The sequence below is a fragment of the Falco peregrinus genome, chromosome 1 (assembly GCF_023634155.1).
Source record: "Falco peregrinus isolate bFalPer1 chromosome 1, bFalPer1.pri, whole genome shotgun sequence".
NCBI lineage: Eukaryota > Metazoa > Chordata > Aves > Falconiformes > Falconidae > Falco > Falco peregrinus.
Genome location: NC_073721.1, coordinates 69167820 through 69191494, shown reverse-complemented (window position 1 = coordinate 69191494; position 23675 = coordinate 69167820). Strand labels below are relative to the sequence as shown.

The 23675-nt window shown below is 38.5% G+C and overlaps 1 protein-coding gene across 1 annotated transcript in view; it reads right to left on the bottom strand.

Moving 5' to 3' along the window:
• Positions 1 to 23675, bottom strand: part of BAZ1A (bromodomain adjacent to zinc finger domain 1A) — a 65261-nt gene that overhangs the window by 5532 nt on the left and 36054 nt on the right. The window contains exons 11-23 of the mRNA XM_055797768.1: positions 23474 to 23612; positions 22888 to 23034; positions 20365 to 20460; positions 20011 to 20235; positions 19180 to 19345; positions 18795 to 18908; positions 17485 to 17609; positions 15300 to 15908; positions 12323 to 12486; positions 11983 to 12137; positions 9490 to 9638; positions 1442 to 1689; positions 1096 to 1322 (exon numbers count right to left, since the gene is read on the bottom strand). Coding sequence (XP_055653743.1) covers positions 1096 to 1322; positions 1442 to 1689; positions 9490 to 9638; positions 11983 to 12137; positions 12323 to 12486; positions 15300 to 15908; positions 17485 to 17609; positions 18795 to 18908; positions 19180 to 19345; positions 20011 to 20235; positions 20365 to 20460; positions 22888 to 23034; positions 23474 to 23612 — 2564 coding nt within the window. The remainder of the gene's footprint in view (positions 1 to 1095; positions 1323 to 1441; positions 1690 to 9489; positions 9639 to 11982; positions 12138 to 12322; positions 12487 to 15299; positions 15909 to 17484; positions 17610 to 18794; positions 18909 to 19179; positions 19346 to 20010; positions 20236 to 20364; positions 20461 to 22887; positions 23035 to 23473; positions 23613 to 23675) is intronic.

Below are 23675 nucleotides of genomic sequence, written 5' to 3'. Positions count from 1 at the left end.
CCCTCAGTTTTCTAATTCAGCATTTAAAAACGCAACCGTTGGGTTGGGCTGGTAAGCAGCTGGCTTTCAAGCTGATGCAGCCATCCAATTACCGTTATCTTAAAGATTGCTCTGAAGTCTCTTAATCAAATATTATGTGGAGCAAATACATTAAAAGAAATGCTCAGAATTCTGATTCCCCCTTGCAGCTTGTGCAATACAAATGCATTAACTGGATTTTTGAACAGTATTATAAGCTACATAAGTAAACTGCAGTTCTAAAACATTAATTATAGAAGTTATGCTCTAGTCATTGTTTATAACTAATGCTCAAGACTGTCCTTCTGTTATAGGAGAGCAGGAAGATCCCAGAGATAAATTTACTTCTCAAGGAGACGTGAGTTCTCTCTAACTACTGAGCCCCAATGATCAGAGCTGCACATAATCTTGCTTCAGTCGATTCAAAAGATGGTACCAAAAGGAAGAAAAATACTCTGAGATTAGGAACGTTTCCTTCAACTTTTATGCTCCTGGCATGTGTATCAAATTCATCACTTTACTGAAATTATCACATTGGATTATTTAGTAGTTGGGGTTTGGGGTTTTTTTGTTTGGTTTTGGCAGGGGGTTTCTCGGCGTGTCTGTTTTGTTTTGTTTTAAACAGTTACTGCAAAGTCCTCAAGCCCTCCCAAGCCACGTAGGCTCTGATGGATGACCTTGTCTTCCCTAATGTTCCAGTGTCTACTGTATGCAGCTAGTCCTCCAAAATCCAGAACTGGCCAAAACCAACTCCAGGTTTTCTCCAGAAAATTTTTAGTGTGGAGAGAGTTTTAAACAGTATATTTAAACACTAGCTGTACAGAACGGCAATTCTGATGGCCATCTCTCACCCATACATCCAAGGCTGGAATTTCCATCCTGAAAAGTGAGTCTCAGTTCCATGGCCCTAACTTTTGTTAGTATTAAGCCCATTAGCAAGAGCCAAATTCATAACAAGCTGCCAATTTTTAAAATAAGCATCTTCAGACTAGATTTTCAAGATTATGCAAACAATGACTGTACCTAATATCAAGATGGTATTTCAGTAGGAAGCATCTTTAACAGATGCTTATTTACCTTATTTCTTCTTCCTCTTGAAATTCATCCTCGTCATCTTGCTCTTCTTCATAATGCTCTTCCTCACTTTGTCCCATTTCATCATAGTTTGCCTCTCCTTCCCCCTCTCCCAGATGTTCAGCAGTGTCTTCATCACTTTCCACAGAAGGTCTCTGTCTGGAGGAGAGGCGTCTAGAGCGCTGTTTTGGTCGGCACTCTGGACAAAACCAGTCTCCCTCAGGAATGACCTAGGAACAGAAAAAAGAAAAAAAAACACAACCACAAAGCAAGCATTAGCAATATGCAATTAAGTCATAAGAACTACTCAAGTTTGGTGTGAAAAGGAAGCACTTTCTTCCTCAGGTACCTTCAGCTTGGGCCGGATACAGTAAGTATGATAGCCTCGATCGCAGCCGTCACACAGCACCATGCTTTCTGCATCGCCTTTCTTTCGACAAACTTTACAGCGAGCATTGAGGATGGACTTTGACCAGATGACACTTCGATCCAACGTAGACAGATGAAGGAAGACTTGGGACAGGCTGGTAGAAGAAAGAAGTGACTCTCTCCAGCGATCCAAAACTGTTTTATAGGACCGTCCACCATCACTGGCATCTTCCATTAAAGAAGGGGATTAAAAAAAAAAAAAAAAAAAATCAAGCTTCTTTTTCAAACATCCAGGTTATTCTAGAGTATGAGGTAAGGCTCTTGACTTTCAAACAGATAGCAGTAATAAACTGAGATAATATTGTAACCTTTGTCTTATCTCTTCAACACTTGAGTATTTCCTCCTCAGTTTCCAAGCTGCTGAAGCTGTAGGATTTTACTCTTCAATAACAATTCAACTTAGAACTTGCACATACACAGGACACGAGTAAGACAAAAGTCTCACCGAGATGTCAACCTGGAAACCTAACGATTTGATTCAATTTATAGGGTATAAATGGAGATTACTTAAGATAAAAAAATAGAAATATCACACTCCAAATTTACTTTCCCTTGTATGTACATTTTGAAATCTCAAACTATTTACATTTAAAGAAAGCACCTGGCATTAGGCAGAGACTTGCCGGCAAAACAACTTAAAAGGGCTCTTCTCACCTGCACTTGCCCCGGTGTAGCCTAGCAGACAATCTTTTGGCCCTCTTCCCGCGCCTCAGTGCCTTTTTTTCCTGCCCTGCACTCTGCCTTCACAAGAACCTGCACGTCCGGGTGGTTAACCAGAGCAGATGACTGGTCTGGTTGAAATATAACTATTTTCATGATATTTTATAAGCAACATAGCATACCAAGTAAGACCTGAGATCCTAATTTAGTTAGAAATAAATGGCAGGGGCAGGGGTGAGAAATTATGTTGTATTTTCAAACATGTTTGGTTTGCAATCCAGGCCACCAAAGCAGCCGCGCAAATATAGATGCAGAATAGCGAGGGGGGTGGTACTGAACGGGAATGAGCCGCTGGGAATTACAGAAGCAAACGGGCTGTTTGAGGAGCTGGAGAAACAAGGAGGTATAAATGATACCCTGCGCTGCTGCTGCTGAGCAGAAAGGGAATTTCTTTATGACTGTTGAAAGCTATTTCTTGCATTCTGAAACAAGGTTGGAGGAGAGGAAGAGACATTATAGTAGTACTTTTGATTAAGGAAACGTCCACAGATTTCCCTTCTAAAAGGGACAGTCCAGTTATTACTGTGTAATCTCTAGCTGATTAATGATGCACTCTGGTATAAAATGCCACCTTGCCTGCTGCAGTAGTCACAGTGGGCACAGGAATGGCCTATGGTCCACCTGCCTGTCAAATCATTTTTCTTGAGCAATAGGAAGAGAAAATACCTAGTAACAAACAATATAAAAGAACAAAAATGAGACCAATTGCTCTCCTGGGCAAGGCCTTCGTGCCTTCTCATCAGCTGGCTGCCAGAATTTGCCTAATCTTGCATACATTTGCATTAGCAGCAAGCAGCGTTAAGAGAGGGGATGGGAGAAGGCAGAGGATAAACAGGCAACACAGCTTCATAAATAAAACACAGCCACTCCTGAACTGCAAATACAAATCTGAATTTCCTAAAATTTCCTTACTTTGTCCTTAGGTTTCCTGTCTCAAATTCAGTCTTACCAAGGATAGTGAACAAGGGTCTTTTCACAGTACATCTCTAAATGTATTTGTTAACATTCAGTAAGAAAAGTTAAAACCATTTGTCAGGACACTAACCTAACGTGAGACTCACTTCAGTTCTGCTGCAGATTTCTACTATAATTCTGGCAAAGATGCTTTATCTTAAGCATATATATAGTTTGGCAAGCATTTATTTTGCTCCCAGTGGCAGCTTGAGCATTATTGCTTTTTTTTGGTGGTTATTTTTAGCCTGGATTGGTTCACCAATATAGTTCATCACACAACACAACAAACATTTGTGCTGCAGAACTGCAGTTGCAATATAGAGATAGAAATTACTGACCACGACCTGCTTCAGCACATCCTGCTGCTGAAAGAAACATGCTAAATGACACCTGCTGTTTCAGATCCCAATTTGTAAAGTAAGAACACTACTTTTTTCTTCCGTCATCTTTCTCATTTATATTGTTAACTTGGAAAGAGAAACGGCCTCTTCCTTTGTGTCTGAGCAGCTCTACATTGCGCAGTGGGATACCCCTCTGTCAGCTAAGCCCTCCAAGCCTTGCTACAATGCAAATGAAGTTGTTTGACAGATCTATGCACTCATCTATCAATAGCTAATTGAGTTCAGGGAAGGGTTTTCCATTTTAGTATTTCTAGAAAGGATATGCAGTTGCACAATGCTGCAAAGTCTCAAAAAAACCCAGGGGCATTAAAAGGAGGGAGGGAGGCAGGGAGGATTATGTGAACTTGCAGATTTCTGTCCCAAAGTGATAAAAAGAAAATACAGTTCTATCTCTGGTTGCAGAAAGCTTACCAAACAAAAAAAAATATTTTTTTTGTTACATCTTTGAGCTGCATTTGGTTTTGCTACCCATGTTTAAACCTTTAGCTTCAATATTGCAATTCTTTCAACGCAGGAACTGGCTAGAAAATTATTAAAGCAAAAAAACCAAATCCAAACCAACCAACCAAAAAAAACCTTATGAAATATTCAATACTTCCTAATTCTTCGCAATATAAGTAACATTTAAAATTTACTACCTCTCTGCCTAGTCCTGCCTTCCACTCTTCCTCTTTTTATCCACCCAGTGGTTCCTTTTATTATTTTCTGCATTGCCTAACATTAAACTCAAAGTTATTTCAAATACCTTTTTGAAGCGTGGTGGATTATTTTTTAATTAATTTTTATAGTCCATACTTGTGTAGTCTAAAAATGTAACTAGAACAGCAGTTCCCCAACATATGCATGTGGAAAATATAGGTAGGGAAGGGGAAGAAAATAGTACGCACTGAGGAATTGCACATTACAGGATTTGCTTTGACTCCCGCTGCAAACAGGTAGCTTAAACTGAAAGCTCTTAACCCTAACCCTCCCTTACCTTTCCACCCACCTCTGGTACAAATGGCTATAGGAGCAGCTTGCTGACCGTGGGTTTCTCTCTCAAACAACTTGTCTGGTCTATGCTACCGCAAACCTCCTCACATCTCAGAAATACAGCCGGTTTATGGGCACGGTTCTCAAGGACCAAGAGAACTAGCTCCTCTGTTGATGTGAAACTACATACTAAAGATATTTTTGTGTAGGAGTGTTCTTGTGTATTAAAATGATGAAATTACTCTCCCAGGAAGCAAAAGCCATAGTAAACCTCATCTGCTCAAAATGCAGGGCAGCTTCTTTGACTGACTTCTCTGAAGAGTAAAAAATTCTTCCTCAAAAAAACAGCCCACTTCCACCTTTCCTGCCTCTGCTCATGAAACTCCACAGGGAAGTTAACAAAAGCACAAGAACAAAGCATGCATATATACTAATGCTATCCCAGTCCACTGCTAGAAGATGTTCACTGCTATTATGAGGAGGACAATTTTAAGTAGAGAAGGAAATAACTTTGGGAGCAAAAGAAACAAAAATAATAAAAATCTAGAAAGAAAGGAATAGAATAAAGACAAACAAAAAGGCGTGAAAAGGCTGGATTTTTTGCACAAGTTAAAAACGAGGTAAATGGTTCCCTGTATTAGTCACAAAGGTGCTCCCATGAATTAGAAGCTAACCTTTCGTATAGAAATCTGAAGGATACTTAACAGTGCAGAAGGCAAGGGTTTTGTGGCTGCTTCACTGAACTCCAGGGCAACCAAATCACTTCATTTTATACCTCAGTTTTGACATCTACGAAATAGGAATGATGAGACCTACTTCTCATTTGCAAAGTGTTTTGAAACTTAAGGAAAAGTAAATTATACCAAAAAGAAGAAAAATTAAAAAATAAAAATTGCTTGCATTTCTTTCCCCTCAAACATATTACTCATATTTGAGAAGCAGCACTTCAGAGTTTCCATCAAACAGCTATTTAAAAAAACACGGGGGGGGGTGTGTGTGTGAAGCTTTTTGACATCTTAACTCAGAATTTTTGCAGGAAAAACGTGTACTGCAAGCTGCACCCCCTCTTTTTGTGATGCTCTCTAAATATTACCTTGGACTGGACTGTGGACTGAAACAAGAAAAAACAAATTTTCATAACTAGAGTATAATGGAAGGATTTCTAACAACAAATAATAATTAAGAAGTGCATACAATTCAAGTCATGTTACATTTAATCACCAGACCACAGAAGATCAGCAACCATCTAGCAACTCCGCAAGGCAGAGGGTGCTGTTTCTGGGGTTTCTAGATCTTTTGCATTGCTATCTTCTGTGTCAGTCCTTTCTTGCTCTTCCACTTGAATATTTGGTATGCACCTCAACTCTAAACTTATCAGAATCACCAGCAAAGCTCTTGGCAGCCTGATAGAGCCCTGGAACAAAAACAGAGCAGAGGAGCAGCTGGTCTTTTTATTGCTGTGCTGGGTCCCCTTTGTCTGCTCTGCACCCTGGAGGCCACCGGGATAAACTTGCCAGTGACTACAGTGAATTTCACAGCGCTGTCTTTAGCACTAGAAGCTGTAAATAGAGTGAAAACTAAAAATTGTTAAGTATGGCTCCATTCCATAATAGGAATAGAGCACAGGGAGGGGGCAGAGGAGAGGGAAAAAACACCTCTCTCTAGTGGAGGCAGCAACTGAAATAATGACAAAGCACATTCAGTTTGGTTTAAAGCAGAAATGCAGGGGTACTCTTTTTTTACTGAAAGCGTTCCCCTGTACTGCTACCAAAACAGAATTCCAAGCACTTGCTCAACTTTCAGTGTTTTTACTTCAGTGGTAAATAAATCAGCCTAAAAAGTTGGGTTTTTCAGGTTTAACACTGGAAATAGATTGCAGGCATTTTGTCTAGGGAATGGTTCTATGAAAAAGTTGGAGCAGCTATTAAAAAAACTCCTGCTAGAAAAAACCCGAGTGTACAGATACAATGATCTATAAAAGAACAGGCAAACAAAAAACCCACAAACCAAAGCCCAGTAGTTACAACCCAAAAGCTAATTTCTATCATCAGAGTACTGTAGACCACTTTCTAGAGGGGTCAGTCCAAGAGGACATCAGTTCTGTATGCAAGGCAGTCTCCAAGAAAGAAGCAGTGTCCACGTTTTACTAAAAAGGTTTATTAACATTACTAACACCTCCTTGTCAAGCTAAGGAAAGAACTTTGCCTGTTGTATCTATGCAGGTTGCAAACTAAGAAACAGAACTTGCTGTGTGCGATAGTATGCAAAGGCATCCCCAAGTTTCCGACTGGGAGCTTATGCTGAATATAAGATTATGCAAACTTTACACTCTGTTTTCTTAAACATTTCTGAAACACTGAAAAGTTATATGCAGAAAGGGCTGCGTCCAGAATTGCTGCTTGACCTCTCAACTGCCTGAGTTTGCCAGATGCCTCTCAAATACACAGGTTTCCTTGACACTTTGCAGTAGGAACTTCTGGACATGATCGGAAGGTGCAAAGTTGGAGCACCTTTCATATAACTAATTGCCTACTGGTCAGAAAATCATCAGTGAATAGGCATGTGTTTTAAGCTTTCTTTACTACGCAGCCACTCAAAGTTGTGGCTTCTCCAAGAGCTCTCTAGTGACAAAACTAAAACCTTGCCTTCATTCAGACTTGTCTCCTGCTAAAAGCAGCCCATTACGTAACTGAAAACACGAGACACTTGGCACCAAAGGTAAAGCAAGGAAGAGGGAACCTGACACTGTTGCTTAATGGTTAGGGCTTTAAGCCAGAGCGGAGACACCTGGGATCCTTCCTACTCCCTCAGCTATGTAGGTTATTCTGTACATTAATCTTACAGCAGTACCATTTTTCAGAGCAGAAGATACACACAGGCACAGCATGGTAAACAAACATAAGCAATTTAAGACATGCGAATCACTTTGCTTTCCCTATATGCTTAGGCTGTGTGACAAAAAGTATCTGAAGGAAAACAGGATTCCCAAGTTAAAAACAAACAAGAAACTCCACCATCATTCAAAAGATCAGTGAAAAACACGAACCATCCTTAGATTACGGCAAAGTTGGGACCACTGGAAAAAGACACAGGAGGATTGCTAAAAAACTTTCTTTCCAGTACTTCAGGGATACTTTTCTTCTTTTAGTCCTTTTCACTTCAGTCAGGGTACCCGATCTATGGCCATAACCTACTAATAGGCATGTTTTTACCCTTAGGGGCACATGGGCACACCATGGTAAACTCACAGCTGTCAGCGAGATGCTCTTGCCAAAATACTCTCAGAGAAAATTTGGAAACCGAGGCCTATACTGCACAACGTATTTACAACCTGCACATGCAGAGTAAATATGACAAATGCTAGTCCCATGCACATGTTGTAAATCTAGCCATATAGCAAGAAATAAGCCATTACAAGCTTGGTGTGGAAAAGGCAGACATGCTTTTGTTGATCAGACACTTAGCCGAGTAAAGCTTTTAAACAGCTGCAGTTTAAGCTACTCCTGTGTTCTCCCCTTTCATCTCAATCATTTGCTGCACTTCCCTCTTCCAGAGGTCATTGCACTGACAACGATTGCGGAAGGGAACCCGTGCCTGCGTGTCAGTCTGGCAAAAATCTAGTTCAAACTCATCTTCAGTGGCAACTGATATCCAGCCACCAGACTCCACGCAGGAGCAGCCAAAATGCAGAAACAGTTTTAGTCTGACTGTGCCATGGGGCACTAACATCTAGTGTTAATACACCAAACCCTGTACTTCCATATTAAACTACTGAGTAAAATCTGCCAGAGCCTAAGGATTTCGTATGCAGTCATTATCAGTGAAGCATATGGACTGAATAGGACGTATAGCATAGCAGTTCATGCTCTGGAGGACCCCAGCACGTGCTGCGCTGGTAAGCCATGCTGCACTCCTGCGGGTGAGAAGTAAAGCAGTCTGGCTGAGCATGGTTTGCCCTCAGTGCAGCACCCAGAAGGGAAGCTTGGCTGAGACAAGCTGCCGAGACAACTGCCTAGGGAAGGAGGAACCACCTTCACCCAGTTCTCCCAAGACAAAATGCCAGTTTTGAATTGCAAAAGGATCCTAAGGAATCCACATCTGAGGGAGCACTAGAAAACAAGGTGAGACTTAATGCACTCTGGATCCCCTCTCACCCTTGGAGCATGTCAGAGGAATTCAAGGAAGAAACATGTGATAAAGTCAAGCTATAACCGTGCTTTGGTATAGATTTTTCTTGTAACCTTTTGTTTCCAAGTTTTACAGCATAAATGCAAAACCCGAGGATCTGAAAATTTCCAACGTAAATCTTTACTATACTTTACTGTAAATATTGTTATTTGCGAACAAGGTGATCCGCATCAATCAGGCCTATATTGCTTTCACAGGAACAGTATAAAAAAAGAGGATACATTTTTACAACTTAAACAAGCAGAAAAAAACTTATTGTATAGTTGCATGATATCTTGGCCTCAACAGTAATGCTGAATTACAGAGTTATTTCCCCAGAAAGCTCACTCATTTCTGCCTAAGAGTACAACCTGTCTCCCTGTGCTTAGTAGGGCCACATAAACAAGAGCACTGCAATGATCCAGGTTAAATAGGCATGTATTTAAGAGTTAAATATGCTGTTACCTAATTAACACATGCAATTGAGGGCATGCAGAATAAGAAAAATTAGTATTTCCTCACGATCCATGGCCTTGTGAACTGACTATCTAATTTTTTTTTAATTTTACAGTGGTACATAGCAAGAGGTTAGTTATTTGTCCTTTTCCTCAACACATCCCCCTAAAACCACCCAGCCTTACAAAAGAAGCAAGTGGGTTTGGGGTAAGGGTTTTCTGGGGTGTGTGTGTGTTTGTCTGTTACAAAAATCTTACACAAAATTAAGAGACATACAGTTTCAATTCTGAAAGCTTACCAAGAGGTGCTTTGAGAAACCTGCGCTCAATTCCTTGCTCTATTTGAAGCAGTGCGGATGCCAAGTAGTGGACCACATTATTGACTGGCTGAGGAGTACTTGTACTCGTTGATGCAGCACTTGGAGCTTCAGTTTTTAACCCAACGAGTCTAGAATAGAAATGTATTAAATTTTTATTTTTTTAAAACATACTTAGAATTTAACACCATAGATATTTGTACAGGTCTGCATCCACAGTATCTTTTTATTTTCACTTTATTTATATGCATGGACTATGGACATGAACAAATACTGCACAGGTGTGATTAGTTATCCCAGTTCTTCTTAATCTAGATAAATCATCTTTAGGTAACACAGTTATCTAAACTTCAAGAAGTGTGGATGACAAATTTCAATGCAATTATTAAGATTTCCAGAAGATTTGATGGAACACCTGTCAGCAAGTTTATGAAGAGATTTCTGTGAAAAGTATAGTCCCAATAACTCTTCAGTGAGAACACTTCCAGTGGTGGTGTAGCCTTTTAGGATACTTCCATCTGCAGAAGTTCAACTACAACTATCTCCATATTTAATAAGATTTTTTTAGAAGAAAATAAATGAAATAAAACCAGAAAATAATTTTTTAATGTTAAATCAAGAATTGTTAACTTGTATGTTCTCATCCTTGAAGGGTTTTTCTAAAATACTAACTCTTCCTGTGAAAGGGGGGCGGGCGGAGAAGGGTAGGTTTCCAATAAAACAGCTGCCTTTGACCGAAGACTAAGTAATCATTTCAGTGCAGTGCATCTTCCTGAACCACAAACATTAAGTATAGTGTAGGAAAGCAACTCACACTAATGAAAATAAAATTCAATTTCTACTTGGAGTATACATATATATATATGTATAAAAAAAACTAATTAAGACTGTCTGGATTCTGCTTTATTCTGGTGAATGAGCAATGCTTTTGGTTGTCCCTGTTCTTTTTTTTCCACACTTAAAAGGTGTTCATTACATTTTGCAGTCACACACATTTTGAGAGCCTGAAAGCAAACAGAAAAAAGCTGCATAGTTATTTACATTTCACTAGTCAGACTCCAAGGTCTTAATGAGATGTCACTCGCTCTGAGGTGGATAAAAAGCCCAGCATCAAAAGCAATCTGTCACATGATTTCAGAATCCCATAGTCTGTTTTAATATGCAAGACTTTATTAGAGTAGACTTTATTCAGAAACTGTGATGGAGTCAGTATCAAATGGAAAAAAATAATAATGAAGCAACAAGCTTCTGCCGTTGAACTAAGAGCTGGCAACGGAGCAAGTGCCCAAGGTAACTGGAGACAGATAAATTTTAGCTTAATTAAAACAGCAGAATATTTCTATGTTGTGGTTTTCAGAGAGCAAATGTCTCTAAATTGTGTCATTAACATAAAGAAGGACGACCTTATCCATTTTGCACACAACTAAGTAACTCTGATCCAAAAAGCAGTCTTACATGAAAATACTAATTCAGCAAACTAAAATAAAAAGGGAAAAAACCTTGAAGAACTTTGAATTCCTACATCTAACACAGCATTCAAGAGTCCACCCTTTCATATAAGTCTTAATTGTACAAAACCTCACAGAATGCATAAGCAGTCTGACAGTACAATGATCACTTCCAATGAAATTTTTTCCTGTGATATTTCAACATTCACATCCTATGAAGACATATAATATTTATTAAAGGTAAGTCTTTATATACACTGAAAAGAACGTAACTTCTGAGAATTACTTATTAGAAATCTTCAGTTTCTAGTCTGACTTAGAACAAACACTGATATCCTGCAGAATCCCACATCTGTGCAAACATTTGTTTTAAAAAAAATCCAAAACCCAACAATTAAAGCTGCAACAGCATATGATTTGACATTTCCTCTCTTCTACGACATCACAGCTTGCTTTACAGAAGGATTTCATAAAGTTACAAAATTATATCTGTGTTTTGCTGCACTGCTAAAGGTTAATCCAGACCACAGCCTGTTGCACTGATGGTTCTTACTGTGACTCATAAAGAGGCACACTGGCCAGTTCAACCAGCAATTTGTTACTATTACCATTTTCCCTTTTAAGCACTCCTACTCTTTCCACAACATGTGTTTTGTGGGGTGTTTTGGTTTTGGATTTTTTTTTTGCCCTTCTGGAAAACAAAACAGAAATTGCCAGATTAACTTTTCTCAGAGTTTTAAATGATTTTAAAATGCATTCACATATTCCTTATTTGATAATTAACTACACTGCTCAAAGTGAACATTATCTGAACAGTAGTAGTTGTAAAAATTGGTGTCTTAAGTCTTGTATGGTAATAGAATAGTTTAGAAAATATAAACCAATGCAAAAATCTCACTTTTTATAACTCAGATCTTAAATACTATTGCAAAGAATTTGACAGTAAAAAAAATTTTGAAGGTTAAAAAACCAGAGCACTGCTATAAAACTCACTGGAAAGAGCCATTATTTAAACCATAGTTCTTACCTGTCTTTCACAATAAACTTCTCCTGATCATCTGTTTCCATTTCTTCAGATTCTTCATTCACAGTTTTGATTATACCATTTTCTTTGTTTTCATCATTCAGAAACTCATACCGCCCATGTTCTAAAGCTGCTCTCCAAGACTGTCTGTCTGTAACCTGAAGCAAACATAGAAATCTGAAGTTTCTAAAGAAACAAAGGCCACAAACTTTTAGTGCCCATTACTGTCTACACTTAATTTAATTATGCTTTCAGTAACACGCATAGCATGCAAGAGTTCTCATTTAAGTTACAGACTTGACGGCACCACCACGCTCTTAGGTATTCTACAATTCACAAATACCTTAATAGCCCCCAATGTTCCTTGGTAGATCCTGTCTTCAATGTCCAAAAGAAAGTCTCTAAGTCTCAGTTCAAGCTGCTTCTCTGCAGATACGTGAGATCCATCGTGGGCGTTCTGCATCCTTCCCCGTCCTGAAGGAGGTCTGATGTCACTTTGAGGTTTGTCTGCAAGAACACCAAGTAACTTTGTGTTAGTGGACTTTGTTCCTTAAAGTAGCCGCTGGTGGAGGGAACAAAATTAGTACAGGGCATAACAAGCTACACACACAGGGAGGTGCAAAACTCCCTGTAGTGACAGGTGCCAACACCAGTACCTCCACGCCAACTCAGACATCTGATCCAACCAAGTGGAGCATACTTTTAAGGCAAGACCTATAGACTAGAATCCACTCATCCCAACGCACACTATGAGAAATCCTTGCTAATTCAGAAATCATTATTTTGTCTTAAAGTGCTTTCTAAAGTAGTAGATACTCAACAACTCTCTGCTACAAGTGCATGGAGAAAAAGAAGAGTCACATTTCTAGTATTTTTCATACTTAATATGTCCCTGACACTACAGAACTCCTCAGTTTTCTTTCCTGCATGGATCTTTATCATGGCAACACTGAAAACAAGCATGTGAAACTAACAATCACATAAACTAACCTAACAAGATATAATCCCTTTTAAAAAAATCTTACTTCAAAACAAAAAACACAGATAAAGATAAGATGACACAGGCACAAACTAGACGACTGTGTCCTCTAATTAAAGGCAGGGAAAAAAGGAAAAAGACAGCAAGTTGATTTATGAAAAAGAAGGGAAGACCTGACAATGGGCTGTCAAGCAAAAACCTCTTCATAAGAGAACTCAAAAATCATACAAAAGCTCAAAAGCCACAGGAAAGAACTGAAAGTACGCCCAGATCCTAAATTACTGCTTGCAAATCTGTATAGGTGGTAAATGTTTCTGTTCCCAGGATTTAACTTAAATCCTATGAGTACAGTGACGAAAAGGTAGATGCAAGAGCTCAGAGATACTCAAAAACTACCATAAAGCTATTGTTAAGGAAGCACAGGATGAATTTCTAAGACACTCTCAATTGCAGGAACAACTCCCTCTAACTAAAAGTAACTATGCAAATATTCTCAAAACGTATACTAGCATACTGTGATGTCTGGATGTGGGAAACACACTTTCCGACTTAAAAGAAGGAATGAGATTTTCTTCTTTCGCAGAACTGAAAGAGCAGCAACTGCCTTGCAAATAATTGATGAGGGAATGGATACTGGAATAAAAATCAAGTAATAGCACATATGATTTTATTTCCACGCTCTTCTGAGTGGAATTGGAAAAAGGGAGAGGGGTGGTCTATAGTACAAGAGAATCACAGAGCACTTGTACTACAAGTCATATGAGTGAAGGCAGCAGGGCAGCCGCTGGAGTCCACAGCGGTACAGCTCCCTCCGAAGTACAGCTACACATGGCCACTTCGCACTGCGTGTCACACAGAGGTGGCAGCACTGGTATTGAACCACTGCATTTGAATTTTCTTGGTCTCTATTAAAGTAAAGTTCAAAGCTTTTTTTGTTAAAAAAAATTAAATCGATGTTATTCTACAATTCTAACAGAAAAAAAGATCTCCGACTGTGGAAATCAAGTTGCTTCGGGACAGAAAGCAACACACAAAACGCAGATAAAGGTGCAGCAACTAGGAAAATAAGGAACCATACACACTAACATATCAGGAAGTGGTATTTTCTCACCAAAAAACCATAAACATAGCCATAAGGCCTCCAAAAGAAGTAATTAGTATACAGAAATTGTGTCCTGTGCTAGTTTCCACCAAAAGAAATGATAGATCAGTTATGAATTTAGTAGTATCTGATGTGTTTGCTGCATGTCCTGGCCTACTCTCTCCAGTAAAACAGCTCTGCTGTGAATAATTCTCCCTTGTCCCAATACAGATAAGCTGAAATCCTTATGATAATTTGGCATAATTAAAAACAAAATGCAATTTCTTAAACATTACCCTAGGGAGTTTCATTCTGTTAACATCCTCTGCCCACCAACGCACCACAAACAGCCGAATGCAAGCTTATGTAAGCAGAACATTATCAGTGATTTGAGCTAACACATTGCCAATAAATGGCAAAATATTTAGCTAGGAGAACAGGGGAAACCCCCTAAATCCTAGGTCTATGATGGTTTTAAGTACACTCCTACATTTTAAACCCATAAAAAAACAATACTGCTCTGCAGGTGTCTCCTCCTCCTCTAACAAGCATCTGCCAAAAGAGGAAGAAAAAGGAAAAAAAAAAAAAAAAAAGTGATATCACAGAATCCACTGCACCGATGTTAAGCCACGTAACAACCAACACAGCTACACTACTTTTTTCCTCCCAAAGGTTTTAGTGTGACCCTGCAATATGCCATCATTCCTTTGTTCACAATAGCCCAGTAAAGGCTTCTGAACAATTTCATGCATTATAACATTATGAACAAATACATCCTACTCAGAAATCAAGGTATTAGCAATTGCCTCCCTTTGCAATGTTTCTGTCTCCAGTGTCATAATTTGTGTTTGCTTTTATCATACGGGAAATGAGGACATCAGATGATCAATACTATGATTTACCTTCAGCAGATACTAATCTTTATTCTCCAGTTAATCTTCTCCCAAAGCTCAAATTACTTCCTGAAGACGTTTGTTTAAAAGCCAATCCCTTTTTACTAAGCAGTGAGATAACACAAAAATTACTGCTTTTTTTAGCATAAACCACAAGAAAATAGCAAAAAATCCATCAAGAAAAAACAAAGGTAAAAAAAAAAGAAGAAAGGAAAAGACCAAACCTATTTTCCATAGAGTGAAACAATGCTTCAGAAAAATTCTTATTTCTTTGGAATTAGAATTAAGTGAGACCTAGAGCTTTCTAGAATATTATATAGTGTTAACAGATGTGGAAGCAAACTAAGACCAGGAACCTTTCATTTACCTGGAATATGGAATTTTTCCACAGGAAAACTGCTTAGTTGTTCATATATTCTACTCTTCTCTTGTAAAAGAGTTTCTTTTAAGGCACTCTCCCTATGTCCTCGGGAATTGAGAGCCTCCAGAAGTTGGTCCAGTTGTTCCCGAGAATTGTAAAAGCACCAACGGTTTGGTTTATATACTGGCCTTGGCACCTCTACAACAACACTGGTATGTGAATCTTGGTCAATATTGGAGGTAGATTCAGAAGATTTCAAAGACTCTCCAGTTTTACTGAATACCTGAGGTTCATTTGTGCAAGACTGTACACTATTCTGAAAGGAAGAGGTTCGAGGCAACAACATGTCTTCTGTAAGACCAGAATAGTCCTCTTCTATAAACAATCCAGGAACAGAGGGGAAAATCCAGTAGCGTCGGTACAGACGGTCACGACCTAACGGGGTGATATTTGTGCAGGCTGTTGCATTCTGAATTTTTTCTAACAGTTCCTTCTCTTTCTTTTGTTGCTCCTGTTTTAAAGCTTCTTCGTCTTCAGCAGTAAGAGGTTCGCTCTTTTCACAAGTAGTTTCTTCTTGTCTTGTAAATTCTTTATATCCATTTTGCCCTCTCCTTCCTAAAAGTTAAAGGAAGAAGTATGATAGCAATATGTTTATAAATTCTTTCTTTAACCAAAAAACTCGGGTAAAGGGCAGGTTTTGGTTCTGTCCTTTTCCAATTATCTCGACTTACACTGTCAAAGACTATCAGCTCAGTCAAGAAACAACACGAGTTTTATTAAAGAAAAACTCAAGTGATTAACACCCTTCCCTCGATAAAGGGGTAGCCATCTTCAGTGTACCTTCACTTTGCAGAAACTAGAGCAAGTCTCATTTGCTGACACTGTCATTTTTAACACCACTAAAAACAAACCAAAATTTTACGAACTTAGAAGTATGTTACGGAAGTACCTTACCCTGCTAAAGTAAAAATCTAGCAAATTCATTATTGAATACAAACTATGTTTTCAGCTTAATTTATCATACTCAAAATGATCAACTTAAACCCCTCAAAGACCTCCAGCAAGACCAGAATCCCTATGTAAGAGCTTTTATTGCAAACTTAGTTACGTTATCAATTACTGTTTATTTTAAATATATATACACTACTTTTTTTCCCCTCAACTTGTACCAACTGAAACTACTCCCGTTCACATCTTAAGTTTACTAAAGAATCAGGTCCTGATAGTCATCTAGAAAAGTACAACCTGTCGCTGACACACACAACAGTGCAAGATGCTGTCAGCACTCAATTTCTACTGATATCCAGCATGACCTTCAGTTTCTCCAATTATAGGAATTGTGTGCCCTCCAGTCACCATGTCTCAAACATGGGCATCTGAGAAACTTGAAATTCTGTTTAAAATCTCATTGCTTTGCCATCACAGAGCTACAGTGAACAAGTTTACAAGTTTTGTACCCGTGTGCAACCTTAAGCCCACAACGATCCAGGACTTCCATTGGCACGGATGCTAGCACAAAGCCTTCACCGGAAAAAGGCACAGATGAGCTAGCAGCCCAAAGCCATCAGCAATTCATCCTCCTGTGGTGGTATCTACGTTTAGTTACTAAGAGCAGGCTATGCCATTTATTGCGCCACAGCTCCTACAAGCACATAGCTGAGGGAACTAACTCTGAGGCTGTCTGGTTGCATTCTTGTATAGAAGGCATGCTGCTGCTTTAACAAAGCCAAACTAAACCCAACCACTCAATGTAACGTTTTCTTTTAAAAAAACATGCTGTTTTTGCAGCTTCCTAATAAAAGGAAGCAAACCCACAATATACCCTTGTAGATGAGACTCCTACAACTCCATGAACACACTACTCGTAAATGCAATGGTTTGTCAGGCAACAACCTGGGTTTTTTTAGACAAAAGAGGAATCTAAACAGCAAGCATGGAAGACAAGAAGAAACGGTGTGAAAGAATGTACAGCTGACCACTACAACTGCACCAGGCCAGCTCAATGTGCTGAGTAGCCCATTATGATCATGTTCGGGTATGGAATGTTTTTCTTCCCTTCTCCTTTAAGAAAACTACAGGAAAGATCGATACTTCATGAAAATTTACTGTAAACCCCAGTAACTTCCTGGGTGCATGCAGGCTTGTGTGTGTGCACATATGTACACAAATGAACAAACAATTGCAGCATTACCTCTTCCTCGCTTTTTGTTTGGTCCCAGCTCTTCTTCATCCTCTGTCACTGTGTCCATGTCTTGCTCTTTACGTTCAATTTCTTTGCTCTCCGTACTAGTATCAAGGTCCTCCCGTTCCTCCTCCCTAACACAATAAAATAAACAAGAGGTGACTGACCAACCATGTATTAAGAGCTGAATGGAATGAAAAAAATACACATTGGAATATGGCATCTTCAACACAAACAGTATTTTCCTCTCAGGAGTACTTAAGCTAGTAAAAGACCTGTAAGGCTTTTTACAAATAAAAAGATAAGTTGCAGAATATATTAAAACCCAGAAGAAACCGTAAATGGGAAGTTCCATATTAAAGATTGAAACCTGGTCTTTGGAATTCACTCCTTCATTTGAGTAGCATTACTATCATCAGATTCTTTTTGGAGACATCTTAGGGTAGTTCTACTGACCTGTATTTTTTTTCATGACAAAAAATAAAAATGTTTCCTCATCATAATGTATGCCACTTTATAAAATGCTTATTACACATTTTTTCCCTCACCTAGAAAATGTAAATTAAAAACCTACAGAACTACATGCAACCACTACAGTGTAACTTTTTTTTCCCCACAATTATAGTTTCAAAAACATAGCACAGATCTGTCTTTGGCTCATGCTCACCTTTTGCAAGCAGATTTGTTTAACTCCCTTCCTCAAGCAGGTAAAGATACAGTGTTTGTATATACTCTTTGCCTTTTTTTTTTTCCCTGGAATCACACAGAGCTACATGTGCATGACCCTTACCACCTAAAACCATACAGTTTTATTAATAAAACAAAAAAACCTTGATTTTATGGAAATCACCTGGGATAGAACAAAATTTTAAAAATTGTTATTAAGTTTGATTCACGATCTGTTATATGAGGCCAGTATTATCTACCTCACATCAGGCTAATTCCTCAAATTAGAAAAACTGGAATGGTCTATTATGAAGACGTTCATAGATATGAAATCAATGCACAACAAAAAGTAAGGCAGAAAACCCCAAACTAGACGTTGCAAGTTTCTCTTGTCAGTAGGTAAAAGTGTCAAGCTTTCAACAGAATTCTGAATATAATAAAAATTGATTTCAAAAATAAAAATCACTTTCATAAAGTAATTCTAGAACACTAGGAAGAAAAATAAAATCAACATTAAGGGCTATATACTTAAAATATACCTTCGTACATTATAGTCCAGTCAATGAAAAAAATACACAGATAAGGGCTGGCCACATAAATTAAAAGTATGCATCACAGTATCATATGTATCACAGTAATACCAGGTATCATACCCAACAGATACTTCTACAGCAGGATTTCTTTGCTCCTCTTCCTTCAGCTTTTCTTGTTTCTCTTTCATTTTTAACTCTTGTTCTTTTAACCTTTCTTCTTTTCTCTTACGTATCCTAATAGTGAGAGAGATACAGAAAACCAGTTGCAATTAGTCTAGTATCTGACCTAGACACATCTTTTCTCTTTTATACTATTGCATCATCTAAAATGAACAGTAACGTAGGAAAGCACAACGTTTAGCCCAGTGAATTTCACTCCTGTCTAGGGTCTCAAGAAACCAGCATACAACACAAGCATTACTATTGTTTCTCTCATGCCTTTTGCAACTGAGGAATTAATATAATTTGTAGCAACAAAATTTAGCCTTCCATATCCTAGTTTTACCTTGCCGCTGCCGCCTCTCGTTCTTTGCGATGCTGTTCTGCCTTTAATTCTCTGAACTCCTGTTTTGCCTGTCGTAACACATCAACGGAGTCCTCAATGAAGTCTCGAGTGGAGACGAGAGTAAGAAGTTTCCCACAGAGGGCATGAAGGATCTTCATCTTTTCTCCTAATAAAATTCAGACCAATATTTAGATTTCATTATACAACTGATAAATAATCCTTACTCTTAAACGGTCCAGACTGAAGACTCACTCGAGAAAAAGTGAAAGTCAAACATTTGTAGTACACCAGCTGCACTCACAAAGAGGCATTTCCTGTAATTCCTGCTTTGATCTGAGACATGAACCTTTATTTATAATGTATTAACATTTAGCACCACAGGAAGAACTGAAATGCAATATTATAGTCAAAAGAGAGATAAAGGAACAGTAGATAGTCATTTAGTAATTTTTTTTCCTCCATTTCCAAATAACAACCAAAAGACCCAAACCACAACAACAACAAAATCAGGGGCCAAATCAAACACTCAGATGCTTCTCCGAGTGATCCCCTTTTGCAAGTAAAACTAGCATTTTTTAAAATGGAACGTATGGGAAAAAGCTACTCAGAAGTAATGACAAGAGATTGCAGAGCTAGGCATTATCTGGTGGGACCTGCTTGTGGGGGCCTAAGCACAGGGGGTGGGCGTTGGTATAGCTGATCTCCAAAGGTCCTTTCCAACCTAAATTATCCTATGATACGGTGAATTTTGACCATAATTGATCTGAAGCGGTTACAAAACTGATCACTTGAGCAATCTAATCATCCCATACATTTATTGTCTTTTATTACCTGGCAACAAATCATAGACTGAGGTACTTGAAAGTTTCTTCAAGAGACCAGGGTTACTTAATCTCAGCTCCATGCAAGCATCATCAGTAGCATCAAACCCTCCTCGTTTCTGGTAACGGTATTTTGCATTCGCTGATGTTACATCAGCACCTGACGCTAGAATGTGAAGTCTGAGAATCTCAGAAAGAGTGCAGCTATCAAGATCCAAGTTTTTCAAATTGCAGCCTACAGTTGAGAAGAATGAACAGTTATTTTATGTAGACATTTAAACATACATAAATATCAAAAATTTGCTTTAAAATACCAAGTAAAATAAGAACAGTAACAAAACAAAGAAGTGAAACCCACACATACCCTGATGTAACTGGGGCCATGCAGCTGCCAAAGTTGCAACTGCAGACAGTGCAGATTTTGTGGGGTCTGCATCTTCATCCAAAGCCTCTGTTAAATCTTTAAGGAAATAAACACTTTATTCTAGTGCAAATTAAAACTTGTACTGTGGAGGGGAGGAAAGCAAGCTATTTTTCAAAAGCTGCAGTCAAAGCAAAAAGAGGGCCGATAGTTACAAAAGCATCAATATACTCAAAACTCAATTCAACATCCAAATTAGAAGTTTACATAACTTTAAATGCAACTAAAAATCCAACTAAAAGCTAAGGACATGCACCACATGCTATACACTGTTCTCCCTATAAGCTGTTACAGCAACCACAAGGCACAAAACATGCACAACGGCAACATGAGAGGCAGCAAAACCAAATCCATAAACACGCTTGAAAGCGAAAACAAGTAACAATGCAAGAACACTTATATTTTGTTCCCTCAAATGAGCTGTTATTTCCTATCATAACTTTGCTTTTAGGAAAGACCATCTGAACCAATCACACATTTTGATACTGGTTATCACCATTCAGCATATACTTTTGATCTGTAACTTGGATATAGCCTTACTGTTCTGCACAAATACAATTACTAAGGCATTACAGAGAAACCATATTTCACCAAAACAAGCATCTGCACTTAATAAGGAACATCACACATTAGCAAACTGACCAGGAAAGCAAGGCAGCGAGAGGCAGAAACAGCAAAATTCCTATTTCTTAGCCAAAAGTTTCCTTAGCACTTACAGGTATTTCTCCAGAGGGTTGGTCGAATTTTTTTCAGCGTTGTATGCTGTTTCAACAATTCCACTTTGTTCAAGTCCAAATCATTAAGCAGTTACAGAGTCACCAAGTCAATAAAGAGCCACAAATCCAAACTAAGACTACATAAAAAGCAAATCCACAACAGAGTCTTGCATGATAACTGACATTTAAAAACTGTCACCTGGACATTACAAAAATTCACCTCTGTACCTCCCCTCTTGCTGTAATCTGTGTAACACTGTTTGAGAAAGAACTTGACACAGAAAAATCTCACACCCATGGTGTTTTCTGTTGCAGGAACACTGCCTGTACAGAATTCAAGTGAGCAAATGTGCTGACTACTACTAGTTTGGTTAGTCAGGATTACAAAGCTGAGATCACGTAATTATTTCATGGGAATGAAGATGTCTAAACAAGAGTGACAAGAAACTGAAGTCGCAAGGCAAGTAAAAGATAATAGATGAAGTGCCTTTCCCACAGCTCTGCTAAACCAGAAATGAAATGGCAGGGTTTTTTGCAGTTGCCAGCCCCACATCGTCAAATTAAAATGTGAAAGTTTATTACCTTTTTTCTGACCAGTCCTATGAATAATAAAGAATCTAATCAACTTTTCTATGATTACCTGATAATGGAGTCCTTGCGCACATTGCCGAAGCAATGCTCTCAGTAGTTAAGAAGATACAGCTAATGGCTAATTTCAACAGTGATTAAAATACAGTCTAAATTTGTTAACACAGTATCAAATCTGTAACTTTATTCAGCTAACAAGAGCAGCCTCTATTGCTGAAGATAACACACATGTTTATATAAAAGACATTTTATAGATTGGACATTAACCTTAATCATAAGTATAGGCACAGTCTTCAAGGAAGGATTTAACGGAACCTTCCTACACCTCACACATGGTGGTCTTAAGGGGGCACCACAGGATTCACAGATTCATTTGACCTCAAACAGGGAGTGCTCTTAAGTTCCTATCTACCTCTAATGAAATAAAGACTAGCAGGAAGAGTCAAAGCTTCTCCTTTAACTAGTTAGCAAGTTTGGCAGTCCACAAACGCAGGACCACGTAAGTTTGGAACAAAGCTGGCACCTCCTTCTGATCAGTGGTTAGCGTGTACCAAATGCCTTTGAAAACATGGGCAACTTCAGCCTTAGAGTGAAGACCAAAAGCAGAGTGACTTTGAGATCCTTTACTGGAAAAAGAGACATTGTAGTATCTAGGAGCTGTGGATGCATACTTCCAAGTCTTCAAGGACAACGAATACCGAGTTCTCTGTTACAGCTATGCTGGGGAGTTTTAGTTTTTCATCTTGTTAGGTCCAGAATTCTTTTTTTACAGCTACAGTTAAAGACCTTTGAGAAGACTTAAGAAAATGCCTTTTCCTGACCCTCAGGAGAAACATCTAACCATGCTGAAGGAAGAGGAGGAAGGTGAAGACAAGTTCCCCTTGCCTCCAAAACATAAGCAGCGCTGTTAAAAGCTTATTATGCTTCACTGGATACAATTGTAGTAAGAATGAGCTTGCTTTTTCTCCATTTCCCCCAGATCCCACCCTCTCTGCTCAGTTTAAAGCTTTAATTTCAGATAAAAGAGAAAAAGCAAGTCCATTTACATACAATATCCACACATAATAAGACAAGTTTAAACAAAGGAATGCCATAAATCATGCAGTTTAAAGTTAATTCCAGTGGAATTTCAGTTTTTCAGCAGTAAAATTAAGGATCTGACCTTTGGTCTCAGCATCAGCTATTTGATCTTTGGCCACTTCCTCTTCCTCTTCGGCCATTGCCTGAAAGATGGCAGTCAGGAAGAAAAACAGCAATTCACACAGTGGGCCTTCAGTGTCATTTCCTACAAGAGCTTCCTCTAAAACTTCTGTGAATAAAGTTTAAGAAGCGTCACTTTTGCCGCAAAGCTGGAAAACGATTATGTACTGAAGAATGAAAACATTTTTTTTCCCTTCAGGTATTATAATCAAGTTACTTTTCCATAATTTACTGCAAATATTCCTAAGGTGATTGTATCAGAGAGAGTGCTGACAAAAGAACGTTATTTACTATATAACTGCAACAGTGAAGTACAAGTAGACATTTTAACAAACAGATTAACAGCTTCTACATTGAAATTAATTTTGATTTTATAAACACTGCAGGAGTTGACTAAGAAAACTGGATTTATATGCACTTGTAAGTACTGACATATTAAAGCTGCACAGAAAATTTTGTAACACTGGTACTTGGGTGCACTTAAGATGTTTGTTAGGACAAGGGACATCACAAAATTGAGGCCCCTTGCCACATAAATGACAACTTGCCTAAAGTCACTCCTTCAGGAAATTCATCTTGAAGATCAAAAAGTTCTCCAAAAGCATATAAAAACTCCAAAACCATCAGAGCATCACCAAAGATCTCAGGGGGAAGTCTTGTCTTCACTGGCATTGGAACAGGAAGTTCCTGCAATACAAATGGGACAACTTAACACTGTATTTGGTCTCTACAGAGTACACAAGTGATTAA